The 15006-nt window shown below is 44.3% G+C and overlaps 2 protein-coding genes across 2 annotated transcripts in view; both read left to right on the top strand.

Annotated features, from left to right (window-relative positions):
- LOC144162557 (receptor-type tyrosine-protein phosphatase alpha-like) overlaps positions 1 to 4245 on the top strand; it is a 33806-nt gene extending 29561 nt beyond the window's left edge. Inside the window, exons 9-10 of the mRNA XM_077693147.1 lie at positions 2093 to 2228; positions 4030 to 4245. Of these exons, the coding sequence (XP_077549273.1) occupies positions 2093 to 2228; positions 4030 to 4104 (211 nt within the window). The 3' untranslated portion in view covers positions 4105 to 4245. The remainder of the gene's footprint in view (positions 1 to 2092; positions 2229 to 4029) is intronic.
- The window catches only part of LOC144162556 (uncharacterized), a 419428-nt gene that overhangs the window by 142107 nt on the left and 262315 nt on the right, over positions 1 to 15006 (top strand). The gene's annotated exons all lie outside the window — the stretch shown is intronic.

Genomic DNA, 15006 nt, shown 5'->3' with positions numbered 1-15006 from the left:
ATGCACCAGCAAAAGCTTACAGGTAGTGCCTTGAATTGTGCAAAAGAGCTCCAACCGTGCCAATGTGGCCGTGGAAGTGCCAAAATCCTCACGCGAAGGCATTTGTTTTAACAAACGGGGCACTAATCAACGCCAACCTTTTCAGTGGCTGCTTCTTTTTCACCATAACTGGAGTCACACTTGTAGGAACTTCCTCGGGGTGGCTGAACCCGACAAATACCCCGGTTGGCATAACAGCCGCCCCTCGTATATAGCTGCTTTGAAAACCACACTTATCTTACGATCTTTTTCGTAGGCCACTTGCACGTAACAAAGCGATGGAAACGTGGTAAAAATGGCAGCATCTCAACTGTGTGGTTGATTGCGAGTTGATTTTCCCGGACTACGGGGATTCAAAATGACATCGAAGTTCCGCCCCGAGTGACATCCCATTCGCGCCCTGACCGTCATTTGGTTTGGAGCCGTGAGTTGCAGCTTGAATATTCCCTAAAAGAAACTGCAACTCACGGCTCAAAACGAATTTCGCTTGATTTTCGCTTGATGGTTGTGTGCGCACAGTTGGACGCGGACGGACATACGAAGCTCCTGAGGTACTCCGCACCATTACAGGCGATGCAGTAAGCCTTTTGGCTATCGGTTACTAACTCACGGTCGTAGCCTAATGGGTAAGACGACTGACACTAACTCTGTTTGTTCTTCCAGACACCGGCTCAAATTGTGCTGGCGCCTGTGTAATTTTCCCAAGTGCAAATGCTTTGCGCCAAGCTACGGAGTAAGCCGTTTGATTCTCGGGTAATAGCTCACGGTCGTAGCTCAATGGGTAAAACTGCTGACACTAACTCTGTCTCGTCTACCGTACACAGGCTTGAATCCTGCCGGAGCCTTTTTGATTTTCCTCGATTGTAAATGCTTGCGGACGGACGCGGACGGACATTGTGAGGTGCTGAGGAACTCCGCACCTAAAACATTTTTTTGCCGTGCGGTTGCCTGTCTTTCTCAGCTGTGTGCAGCAAGTACAATCGCCAACGATATTTTCGCTGAAAACACAGTGCAAAAACAATGCACAGGATCTTTCAGCACATTCTCTCGCGAAAGTGTTTCTCCTGGCTAGGTTTGTCGCCGAGCCTTCTGCCGACGTTTTCTATAACCTGCAAAGTCGAACTCAGACTCAGTGCACCTACTTTTTCCAGATTCACTATTCATGCATCTGCGTCACTGCCTCCGAAGAAGCTGCAGGGCAACTAAGACACCAGGCCAAATTTGTTAAGCGTGCTCGTATTATTTTTTTTGTTATACTCGAGTGTGAAACGCGTCGCATGTAATTCGGCACCGCCCGCGAGCCGAGAGTTTTTCCGTCTGTTTTTTTGTTTATGAAACCGTGCACGCTAAGTACTTTCTGGTGTTTGTTTTTTCTCATCCTTGCTATGAAACAAAACGCGCTGAATATTTTTTTTATATTTCCGATGTACGCGCGCTATTACATGCAAGAAACGCTCTGAGACGCGTTAGCAGAGGCGTGATAGCTCTAGGGAATTTTTCGAACGATATCAGAATAGGTGCGCATTGGATGGACGCCAGCTGTTTGCGTGCTTTCGTCGGCCCTACGAAGTTACTCTTTCGCATTAAAAAACCTTGCATTTACACAGACCGCCGAGTCCACAAAAGGTGTGCACTCCTCACAGGGTGAATTGGAAGAACTAAATGCAACAGCCCGAAAAAACGGCTAAATAATGACACCCGACTGAGCTATCTCGCATACAGCGGAGAAATGGTGAATAAACGCAGCGCCAGCCGGTGCAGTGGCGTAGCAAGGAACTAAAAAAGCCAAACAAGCCATAGCAAACTCAGCACACGGAGTCGGCGAGCATGGGCAGGTCGCTAGCTGAAAGTCGATCGGGCACAGGAAGAGCGCCACGCCCCGGGTTAAACGGGAAGGAGTTTAGAGTTGAGATTTTGGTATAATCATTTCTCAAGCAAAAACGATCGTTTGCAAGGTTGTTTTAATGTGGTCACTTTCAGCTTAGGCGTTCTGACTGGTTCTAATAGTAGTATGGTGTTCTGGAAGTCGCCAGTTATTTTTTATGTCTTCCAGTGACGGATGCCAACATTCTGGTCTCTACTGCGTCTCAGCGGCAATCTGCGACCAACTCCAACTCGAGAAAGAGTTGGACGTCTTCCGCGCTGTTCAGAACGTGCGTGGCAGCCGTGCTGAATTCATCGTGGACTGGGTAAGATAGAAACCAAAAACAGATTTTTGGAATCATGCTGGGACCATCAATCACTCCGTTGCAATTATAGGTCATTATCTTCGGAACTCGAATGCAAGTAGAGTTGTGTTAAACCTCTTCTGCAAAGCTTTAAACATGATCTCTATTTAGATCAAACACTTTAAAGGTCACGCTGAGATGTACTACAAAACAAAATATCATTGATCTCCTTCTTAAGAGCAAAGATGTTAGTTGGCGATTCTCCCATGGGACGAGGTGTGCTAACCCGGGCAAAGTGCTGTGTAGATGGCATGCCTTATGAAAGGAAGAACAAACGCCAAGTAGCGCAACTCCATGGAATATGCGCAAATATTCCCCGGCAAAAAATAAACAAATGGTACCACTCCACCTCACGTCGTGGCTTTAGATGCGCGTGCCTGGGAATAGCGTCTGCATGGTAAAACGAAAGGCAGGAATGGCGAAATCGCTCGGGCCGTCTCTTCAAGGTTTAGATGCGCTCGCATGGCTGCATTCCACTGGGATACATAAAAACAGACCCACAGTGGTAAAAAACATACGCAAACTTTGTCCAGATAACGCTAGTAAAACTGTAATGATAACAATTACGTTCACAGTGTTTGGAATTATACTGCTTTGAGCAGCCTTGTGCCCGATGTTTCTCAATTCCGGAAGCGCGAAACATACTCTCTATCCTCAGCAGGAATGCACGCTTTATATGAAACGGAGTATAGGCAATCCCGCTTGGCGGAATACTCTCAATGTTCGGAAAATGGGTTAACTCGCGTGCTCTGCAGAAGAAGAAGAAGCCACCCGTCGGGAATGCCAGCGAGAGTTGGCGACCGAAAGGGCATCCCATCGTGGGGCGAATCCTGAAGTCTCCGCTAGTGATAACAAAGCCATGCAAAAGAGTAGGGAAAAAGAGAAGGGGAAAAAAGGGAAGCTTCTTCCTCCTGAGCTTCGAGTGGAAGAAGCCAAAGCCATGCGCTAAAGAATTGTGACGAGCCCTGAGTCAAAACGTAGCAAGTCTAACTTCATCGCCGTTATGACGAGGTCAACTGTGATGTGAGGGATTAATCCACGGACTACAAAGGACCGGTGACCCTGGTCTCCGACTGGTCGAAGCCTTTCAGTACCGTCAGCGAGGTTCTAGCAGGGGTGCCAACGGACTGTTCAAACGGGTGTTCCTTGAAAATAAATATGCCACAGTTGTACGATAGACTGTGGTTTGACAACAACCTGTCTCGGTTTAGCACTACCTGCAATGATGGGAAGAGATTGGCATGCATAAATAACCACTCAGCCATTGTTAGCCTGCGCAAATCCACCAGCAATATAATAGTTTCTATGAAGTTTAGCCTTACGATTTGGAAACGCCAGGTAGCTTTGCTGTTAACATCACTGTTCGCCGAGTAAAGTCAGTCAAGATGGTCTAATTTGTATTCCGAACAACAATGTTTGGGCATTCCGTCGTTTCAACCTAGTGTTATTTTTATTTTCAACCTAGGGTACTTTTCAACGTCTTTGAAACCGACGTCCACATCAGTGAGAAACATGATTCCTGCTTTCTCTTCTTCGCCCACCTTCCCTCCAACCTTGTTCGTAAATCGTGCCTGGCATCTAGCAAGTGATGCGTATGTTTCGAAACATACATAATGAAGTGCTGGTGTGCCGCAGCTTTAGGCACACACCCTTTTCCAGGTCTTTTAAAATAACGTGCAGCTTAGAATTGAGTCAATAACGTTGACCTAGTTTGTCAATCAATAGTGGCTCATTCTGACTTCTGTTTTGTAATTTTTTGCAGGAACAGTATGCCTTCTGCTACGAGGTCGCACTAGCCTGTGTTGACTCTTTACACATGTACTCTAGCATCGAGTGACACCGTTGGATGCATTCCTCATTTATGCAAGACATTTTGTGCTGTGATGGACGGAAAAACGAGGAACGAAGTGGCCGACGTAAACTAACAGTCTGGGAGAAAAAAGCAAAGTGCATTTTTTTGTGTTGAAATTATAAAACGCTTTTGTTTACGTAGCACATGAGGTTCGGTCGCCGGGCATTTACAATTATTCAGAAATCACGACACACGAAAAGCGCAAAGAAGCTCTTAGACCTACGTATATTTTTAACATCATGGAAGGATCATGGCCCCTTGCGGCGGACACGCAACACTTTGGTCTTCGCTTCCTTCTCGCAAATGGGGCCCCCCGTCCGAACCGCCCAGAGAGGAATCAGCCAGTAGCTGTTGCCTGTCCAACTCTCAGTTGTCTCTCTCCTATCTTCTTTCGTAAGCATTGTTTTATGTTTTCCCATACGGCGTGGCAAAATTCTCTGCAAAAACATTACTCTTGATTCCAAGCATCAGGGTATAGCGGCAAGGTACCGTTTGCGTGGGCTGCAAAGCCACGTTCGTTGGTGGCCACGGGGTGGGCGACTTGCAATGCCACCGAACACATAGTGGTTGTATGACATCTTAAAAGATTTTTTCTGTCAATCGTTTTCTGAATACAGGGCGCACAGAGGCAACCTTCACATTTTCACTGGCAAAAGCCAAAAAGGTATTCAAAAGTTCGATGTAATCAAGTCTGAAAATTAGAGCATCTCACTGAGAAAATAATCGTTGTATACACACGACTCTCCATCCTGGTCGGAGCCGGCTATAAAGTACAAAAATGACAAGTGGTTACTTGCTGATCGAAGTAAAGAACAATGAGCAAAGCAGCCAGCTGCAACAAGCTGAAAAATAGGTGATGTCCCCATTATCATAGCCCCCATTGCTCCATGAACACCGTTCGGAAAATTATCACTGACGTGGGCTTCCTTTACCTATTGGAAAATGAGCTCCTGAAAGGACTCCAGGAACAAAATGTGAAAATACACAGAGTAGTGACCTCGCGGGAAAAGAAAGATATACCAGCAAGGCCAATCACCGACCGTTCTCTTAAAAGTGTAGAAGCTGGTAACGTAAAAGTAAGATTCAGACATTACTCCCCAAAGCCATGTCGTCACTACATCTTCCACAAATTTGGCCATTGATTGCAAAGCTGTAGGGGTAAGCAGACGCATGTGCAAGACGCATAAAAACTAACCATGCCTTAGAAACCTGCTCGGAACCTCCCTACTGTACAACTGCAGTGGTGACCATGCCACATACTCGCATTCGTGGCAAAAATAGACATAAGAAAAAAATAAATTGCACTGAATGTAAATAAAAATACCGTAAAACCTCGCAGAACGCAGGCATCTTCCTATCATGCACAACAGAGCATACGCCGACGTGTGCGTCAGGGGGCGGAGCCACGTTCGGCACTGTTCTTATCAGGGTCCTTTTTGAGAGGCCTGAGGAGAAGCCTTCAGCTTCCCAGGTGCAAACAGCCCATGCTGCTACACCTCAAAGGAACGACGGTGGGAAAACGGCGTATGTGATAGCGGTATACAAATCTGACTAACGTCATGGAGACGGTTGTCCATTCAAAGGAGAACATGAGGTCTGCAAGGCCCCTAGTTCTCGAACCGTCAACAAGGAAGCCCTTTCAGCAGGCTATGAACACAAGTGAGCCATCCACGGCACAGAGCACGACGAAGGATCGCCAGGAACCCATACAGCGCACGAGCTCTTAGGAAAGGTCCAAAACGCGGAGATCCCTAAAGTGTCTCCTCCTGGAAAGGGCTCTGGTAGCTAACAAGTGGATTCCGGTCCTAACAACAGACTTCATACTACCAATGGCTCTTTCTGGCGTTCTGCAGTTGAACTTCAGGGGGATTCTAAAAAACGTGGATCACTTTGGGGAGCTGCTGTTGGAGCATGCGCCACTGGAAGTGTGTCTTCGAGAAACCCATTTAGGCAGTAAGCATGGAAATGTTTTTCCTCAATACATCACATACAGGAAGAACAAACAAAACACCAGGCAATCATCAGGTGGTGTGGCAGTTATTCTGGCAAGGACAGCTACAGATAAAGAAGTGAAACTCCAGGCTGATTTGGAGGGTGTAGAGGTAAGTCGTATGGATACAGACTCTCTTCACAAAATCCTCAATCTATATTCCTCTTGGGAAACAGCTACAAAAATCAGAGTTTAAAAATCTTAAAACCAGCTTCCAGAACCATGCGTATTAGCGGCCTACTACAGCTCCCGCCATCCTGTTTCAGGTTTTGCAGCAATATTATGCCAGGTGGCGAGTGATCTAAAACATTTTACCTTCCACCGCAGCATGCCTATTAAATAAAAATGAAGCCACTTTTTTATGGCCTCACCCAAACAATAGTCTTCAGCCGGATTAGCCTTTTGCTCAGGTAACTTTTTCTAGCTACTTGGATGGAAAGTGCTTGGAAACCCTTACAGGAGCGACCACTTGCCAGACATGTTAAAGAAAAAATGGTCATTCTAGTGGCATTTAGAACAGTGTGCCGCGGTGGAAAATAGGGTCTGCGGGCTGGTAAAAATGCCATGAGCTTACTTCTGCATCATTGTCTAGATTGTATGGACATCAATAGTGCCTTATCGTTTATTACAAGTCACAATATTGAAACCGCTACTGAGTGTATCCCCAAGGACTTCCAACAATCCAAACAGAAAACCAATAACTTGATGGAATGGAGACTGCGAAAATGCTTGAAAGAAGCATACTGCAGCATGGAGCCATTTCCATACCTTCCCTGCATCCGAAAACTACATCCACTTCAAACTCGTCAAACACAATCAAGACGCATATGGCGGTTGGCAAAAAAGTCAGAGCTGGGGGTGATTGCTAGAGGGCATCAACTCTTGCATTGACAAAAAAGCTATGGAACAGGATGAGCCTTTAAGTGAACCTTTAATGTCAGTGACACTTCGCAAGATCAGGCAGACGCAGTGGGCATGTACTTTCAATCTGCATCAACTTCAGCGCACTACTCTAGTTTCTGAAGTTATAGCAAAGAGACGAAAAGCTAAAACTTATCCCAAACGTCATCTTATCTTCAAATGAACCAAATAACAACGATTTTAGTGTGGCTCAGTTAATAGCTTGCCTAAACACTTCCGCGAAGGCAGTGCTTGGGCCAGGGAACATCCATTATGAAATTATAAGGAACGTACATCAAGAGACGCCTACAGCGCTATTATCCCTCTTTAATAGTATGTGGAATAACGGACACGTTACCCCAAATCTGACAGAGAACATTGGTGTTGCACTCCGCAAAGAAGAAAAACATCCTCATGTGGCCCTAAGCTACATACCAATAGCACTGACAAGTTGTCTCTGCAAATTATTTGAGGAGAACATAAACGGTACACTAACAAATCTCCCAGGAACAAGGAATCTCCAAGAGGCAAGCAAGCTCCTGGATCCTTCCCAGTGTGACTTCCGAGAACATAAATCTATGCTTGACGAGCTCGGGCGTTTGTAGTACGAAGAGCTGCGTTCGTACATAGGCAGTATCTTTCGTCGGTATTCTTTGATCCATCAAAGCCATATGATATCACGTTGCCTTTCGGTATTCTAGGAGACCTTTGCGCCCTTGGATTTGAAGGAAATATGCTAAAAACTATTCTGCTCTAATTTTCCGATAGGACGCTTCGTGTGCGTATAGGCATTATCGAAGCATTATAGCATATATAGCATTATCGAAGCATTTTTTCAGGGAGGTGTGGTGAGCTGCACAGATATTTATTGTAAAATTAGCGGAGGTTGCACTCAGTCGCGCAGGCTTCGACCATAGCGACGTTGGTGGTTTTTTTTTCCTATGTAAGCACTGAAGGTCACAGCACCATGCATTGAAGTAGGTTCGAAATTGTCTGTTTACATGTTCCGTCATCACGTTTCACTGTGCTACCAGTAGTCATCGCAATATCAAAGGTTTCAAATGTAAAAGATTTATTTATTTCGAAGAACTTTTTACTTACATGCGGATATAGACGAGGGTCGCAAAACCACAAGGCTGAAAAAGGGCCTGATGTACTTCATTACAAACGTGGAATGTAATCGGAGCGAAAACAAAATTGTTATTCCTAAATGATTACGGAAATAAATGCAGTACTTCATCAGCTAGCAATTGGAACAATTCAATTGGACAACTACATCAAGTGGCTTTACGATACATACTAACACCTTAACAACTACTACCAATCCTTTTATTTCCGGGACAAAAACATGGTACCATATCTTTTTTTTATATTACTCAAAATTGCATATTCTGAAGTAATACACAAGGGTTTGAAAAGAACCAAAACATCTAATTCCGCGCTATGAGAAATACCCTTAGTGCTGTTTTAAATATAGGGTAAAGGCATTGACAATTTTACAGTAAGAGGCAGTGTGTTACAAAGTTCAATACACGGAATTGGGTACCTTTTCTCGACATTTTGAATGAACACTCGGGAATAAAATTATTACGGGACGCAAACCTTGTCGGTTTATATTGGACTACAAAAAGAACGTCCATAAACTGAAAAGAAAGTTGGTTGTTCAGATGCTTAAATAACATGATTGCAAGATTGTACAGGAATAGGTGATCAATGGATACGATGTCCAACTGGTTACACAGTACCAAAACATGAGCGCTGAAATGGCAGGTGGCAATAATACGTATCGCTTGGTTTTGAATATTTTGGACTGATTTTAACTGACAGTGATATGTGCTTCCCCACGAGATGTTGCCATAATTAATGTGACTCTTTATAAAGGAGAAATAGAGTTATAACACTGCAAAGAGGAAACAAAATGCCGTCTTTTATTCAACGCATGAATTCGAAACGCAGTTGTTTTGATGTGGTGGTTGATATGTAAATGAAACTAACGGTGAGTGTAAGACATATGCCCAAAAATGCTTCAGAATAGGAAGCAGGAATAGGATTTTCACCAAATTTGAAGGATGGAAGCTGGGGTATGTCCTATTTACTTGAACTGAAATTTATGAATTTAGATTTGATAGGAATAATTACTAATAGATTCGTTTTACCCCAATCTAAGGCATTGCTGAGAGCCAGGTTTAGTTGCGATGTTAAAGAGGATATACACCGGTGCAATGTCAATATAGCGGGGTCATCCGTATATGAGAGACGATGGGATGTCTGCAGGGTGTCGGGAAGCTCATTTATATAAAGCAAGAAGAGTAGGGGGCACGAAATTGATGCTTGGGGCACCCCTTTTTAACTAACTGTAGCTTAAGAAAACATATCTGATGCACATATTCTGCATTTCTGGTCAGACAAGTAGTATTTAAGAAAGTTAGTGATGGACCAGTAATTCCCTACACTTCTAGCTTCCTGAAAAAAAGACGTTGTAAACAATTGTAGCGAAAGCTATCGTAAATTCTAAGAAAACGTGGCCAAAGAGCTGCGAATTATCTATTCATCGCTTGATACAGTGAAATAAAGAAATGAGGGGCAAGTTAATAAAACGTAATAACTTACTAACTCAAATAATATTTGGTTAGCGGTAACTCTATTAGGAAACAATTTTCAATTATTTTGCTAAGAGCCCGGAAACTAGAAATACGCCTATCGTTAAAAAGAATTTCTTTTTCACGCTTTTTAAATATGGGAATAATACTGGATTGCTTAAAGATTCGGGGTATCAGCCAAGGAATATGTAAGATTATTGTTTGTTATCTTCGGGCGGAATTGAATAGCGCAGCTGCTTTCTCATGGTACATAGAAATGTGATCTAAAGCTTGGCTGTTTTTTTTAGTTGAGAAATCGTCGGATACACGCCTTGCAGGGTGGCATAAGATTTGGGCACAAGAATAACCGAAGTAGTTAATAACGAGGCCAGTATACTTTCTTTACTCAGCAAACTTAAAACCTCTTCAGCACCCGATCACCTTGGACTCAATAAAAAGATACTAAAAAAGTTTCTCAACACATTCATCTATCTTATCAGCGTTTTTCACTCACGGCTTGTGATCTGGTTTAATCCCCGAAGAGTGGCGAATTGCTAAACTAATACTCATCTCTAAATCTGGCGATCCTTCCTCCCCACTTCATTATAGCCCAATATCGTTAACAAGCACCTTATGCGAATTCCTGGAACATGTCATTTTCTGTCAATTACTGAAGTACCCAGTAAAGCTAACATCATTTTCAGGTACCAGCACGGCTTTCGAAAGAGCTACGCATTCGACTCTCAACTTGCAAGGTTCTTGATTTTTCGAAAACGTTTGAACGATTCCTTGATCACAGGTTGCTAATAAAAACTCCACAGCTTAACATCCGGACGCTTGGGCCCGCATGAATTAAGGATTTCCTTCCGAGAAGACTTCAGTTCACATCAGTCAATAACAGTTTCTCTTCTTTTGGGGAAGTGTACTGAGGCCTTGCCAAGGAAAGCGTACTGGACTCCTTATTTTTTAAATTTTCATTAATGATTTGCCTAACATTATTTCATCTGAAATCCGGCTCTTCGCGCAATATTGCGTGATCTAACGCTAAATTTTGGGCAATGATGACGAACACAGCCGCCAGGCTGACGTAGAGTGATAACCTCTTGCTGGTCCAAATGGTTCATTTACCGTAATAATTCTAAAACAAAGCTTATGTCCTTTCCTAAACGCGCATCTCGCATTCAGAACTCGTACTCATACAATATTACTGCAGTTGAACTTACTACTACGTACAACTACCTTGGTGTTTACCTGGAATCATCACACTAACGTCGTACTTGCATCGACTAAATGTTCACTGGAACTTTTAAAACCTAACTTCAAGCATGCCCCATCGCACCTACGTAAACTCGCTGACATCCCACTTATAGCGCCAACAATGGAATATGCATCGGCCATTTGGGAACCTCACCAAGCCTACAGAATCAACAACAAAACCGCACAGTTCGCTACATTCATTCCGACTAATCCCGTCATTCAAGTGTCACAGCCATAAAAACTCGTGCAGAAGTGCTGGACGTGTCCCAATGACACACGGCTTCAAGGATATCGCTTTTTATGAACATTAAAATCACTAATTGCTTCATGACTTCTTTTCTTGACCATCCACCATTCTTTTAAACTCGATCATCTTTTCAAAGTGACCCGTTTAGCATGTCATGTTTGATCTATTCGCTGTCATTCGTTCCACGTACAATCTTTTAATGGAACGCATTGCCATCACGCATAGCCCCCGTCATCAATGCCATTAAGTTTCACCAAGTAATACTCGGGAAGGTTGTGAATTGAAAAAAAAAACTATGCCTTCCTAATTGCATAAATTCTGACAGAGGGTTCTTTTTCTACAGAGATTTGTTTGTTGTTGCTTCTTTCGTTTTTATTTTGGTGTGTTACTCGGAGCTTACATTACCTTGTCATATTTGTGTTTGCGAATGCGCTGTACTTATTATGTTCTATTTACCCAGTATATAACATTGTTCGTGTGTTTGTTTTTTCTGTATTGATCACCCTCCAATGTAATACCCTCCTGCGTGAGGGCGTAAGGGGTACCTTGAATAATAAATTACAAAAGAAATTCACATATAGAGCACGTAGCAAAACGTGTAATACTTGTGTCTGCTTATGTGTACAATTTGAGTTGGGTGAAATTTGAGAGTGAAAAAAATGTTTTTTATTGCCTCGGTGGGTGAGTTTAAAAGCATGGGGTCACTATGTACGGTCTTGCCTCATTTTACAAACTCAACGTCCTAACGAGCTCATGAAAAGGATCCCGCAGAGTGTGATTCATAATACTTGTTATCACGGAGAAAACCCCTCAGCTGGCATGAACTTTGTTCATATATTAACCGTGCATAAACATTTCATTTTTTACATTCTCCGTAACTATTACTTCTCTTCTGAATTTAAACCCATTATAAAAAACTGCGGCATGTCCGTTCCAAATAAATATTTATAGTACGCAGGGCATACACAAATTGCGGCAAAATGTGAGAAACGTTTTTGTGTACCATTTTATTTTAATTAGCTTTCACTCAATGCCACCATCACATCCTACAAACATGCTTCAGAAATGATTAGGTCATGAATAAAAATATAGATTGAAAAATTTTGATGTTTCAAGTAATTTTTGTTTTACTACTCACAATTAAGAGTCATGCCTTCTATAAATTTCTGTACATTGTTGGAACGAGGAAATCCTTGTTCGAGACAAACATGCGGTCGGTATTGTGCGCTGGTGGAAGAGGTTGAGAACGACTACGCTCGCCTCGGATTCACGCTGCTGGTTACCCTAATGCTTCTCAGGGTATTTTGACTTGTAAATACCTGTAAATATACATATCCTTGCCATGTGAAATCCTTGGTGGAGGTTTGCGGAGTTGGCGTCAAAACCTCATCCCGTACCGCTCCCCAGGGTGCACTCCACCCCTCACGGAGATTCGGAGTAGACACTCCGCTCCTTGCGTAACCATGACTGCCGATGGAGCGAACGCGTCGACGATACCCCTCGTCATCGTGTCTTATCCTCCGGGGCGTGACATGTCCACCATGACAAATGACATAAATGTTGACGACTGGATCAGTCTTTTTAAGTGCTTCAGCGCTCAAAACAGGTGTAACCCTACTATCATTCTGGCGAATGTGATCTTGTACCTAAAAGAGTAAAGTCCCGCGCGCAAGTGGTTCGAGACGCACAACACCCAGTTGAAGAGCTAGGCGATGTTTAAAGCAAAGCTGCGAGGCTTCTTCTTTAAGCCAATTGGTCGCCATCTTTTTGGCTGCAAAGAGCTCGCATCCCGCGCCCAGCCTTCGACCGAATTTACGTTGCGCATATCCAGCACGTCTTGGCTCTTTGCTCGAAGGCTGACAGCACGATGGCGGAGTCAGATAAAGTGCGCCCCATCCTGAAGGGCATTGCGGATGATACATTCCGCCTTCACGTTTAGAAAGACTGTGGCACCGTGGACGGCATCATTCCAGAAAGTGGGCGATTCAAAGAGACCAAAGAACGCCTTCTAGCCCACAACTTCACAACACTTCCCAACACAGCAGCGAAATCTTTGGGGAAGATAAAAGTCCACCAGCCCGTTTTCCACGCCTACAAGGTCCAGTTCCGCCATCAGCGGATATAACTAAAGTCGTGCTCCGAGAACTGGAGGCTATGGTCACTACTACAGCGGCGCCATACGTGCCCGATCCGAACGAGCTCCACAGCGTTTTCGTCATCTAAGGCATTTTCCGCGACGAAATAGCACACCTGGGCCTTTATCCTGTATTCGCGGTTGCCTCTCTGTTTCGACGAGAGTTTAGGTCATCCGGTTCTTACAACGGCTATTCTCTTCCACTTTACCCCCGCCGGAACCCCACTGAGTGGCGTACAACGAATGAAAACCCATTTGTTTCAATTGCACCAGCGTTGGCCACATTGTCCGGTACTGTTGCAGCCCCAGTATCTCATTCTTCCGCAACAGCTACGCCGGCTACAGGCCTCGACAACCCTTGGCTACTCCGATGACCGGCAGAACCACTCCCTTCTTGTACTGCCCTTAACCCGACCAAATCTACCAGTCCGAATACCAGGTTCAACCCGTCGCCGCCGCCCCAATGCCACCAGTCCCCATCACCCAAGCCTCACCACTCATCTCCCATGGCCGACTACTCTCGACCCTTCTTCGGAAAACTCAGTCATGCACTTCAAGTAGATGGCGGTGCATCAATAACCCGGCCCGTAAATTCTCTACTGACTTTGCCGACTACGCACAATTTCGCTGACGTCCTTGTCGATGAAGTTGCAGTGCGCGCTCTTATTGACACCGGTGCGTAGGTTTTCGTAATGAGTTCGAGCCTTCGCCGCCATCTTCATGAAGTCATTACGCTACCCACGTCCCGTGCATTTCGAGTTGCCGATGGCAGCACGTCTCCGGTCGTCGTAATGTTAACCGCTAACATAAGCATCGCTGACAAAGAAACAGCTGTTATGTTTACCGTACCCGAATATTGTCCTCATGACCTCAATATGGGCCTTGATTTTCTTTCTGAACATGCCGTTCTGATTAACTGTTCCACTGGACTCCTCCGCCTCCACTTTCTTTTCCCTTCTTCTTCTGATGCACCCCAGCGGCTCTTTTGCAACACCTAACACGTTCGTTTACCACCAAACGCTGTTAGCTACATCTTCTGATTACCTAGCTCCCCTGTTGCCAACGGTGACTTCGTCCACTCACCTACTCCGGATGTACGTTTCACACGTAAAGTAACTATGCCTAATACTATAGTAACTATTGTTGGCAACGAGACCTGCCTCTGTTTCGGCAATTGGGGTTCCTCCATCAATCTTTTTAAACGAAATGGCGCTTTCAATCCTTTGCCCTTTGGAACCACATTGGATTCATCACTCCAAGAAAATAAAATCACAGCGATGACAGCACCCGATCCATTGTGGACGCCATTTCTCATCGCTATCTATTGACGTCCGATAACGACATCTTTTATTTATGCAGCTGTCGACTGAGTACAACACACGCTGTGGTGCACCGCATAAGCACTGGTGATGCAGAACCACTAAACAGGCGGCCTCATCGCGAATCTCATGCTGAATCCCTCGGGATGCAACAATGGTTCGAGAAAATGCGTAGCAAGGAAACGGTTGAACGTTTCCTAGTTCGTCGGAATCTCCTGTCTTTTTATTCCAGAATAAAAATGGCACGTGGCGTTTCTGCCTGGAATATAGCCAAATAAACAAAATCAAGAGAAAAGATGTATCCCCTTTCGATTATTGACGACGCTCTTGACTGCCTGCAAGCCGATTTCAATAAAGAGTTCACTCACTCAGTCACTTACTGTTATTTCTGCTAGTTTATAGAACGTTTTGCTAATGTAGCTGGTCCTCTCACCCACTATTTTGAACATCGGCGCCACCCT

The sequence above is a fragment of the Haemaphysalis longicornis genome, unplaced genomic scaffold, assembly GCF_048455015.1.
Source record: "Haemaphysalis longicornis isolate Haplotype H1 unplaced genomic scaffold, Haemaphysalis longicornis Haplotype H1 scaffold_12, whole genome shotgun sequence".
In the NCBI taxonomy this organism is placed as follows: Eukaryota; Metazoa; Arthropoda; class Arachnida; order Ixodida; family Ixodidae; genus Haemaphysalis; species Haemaphysalis longicornis.
The sequence above is the reverse complement of the archived record's forward strand: the minus strand, read 5'-3'. Positions and strand labels throughout refer to the sequence as shown.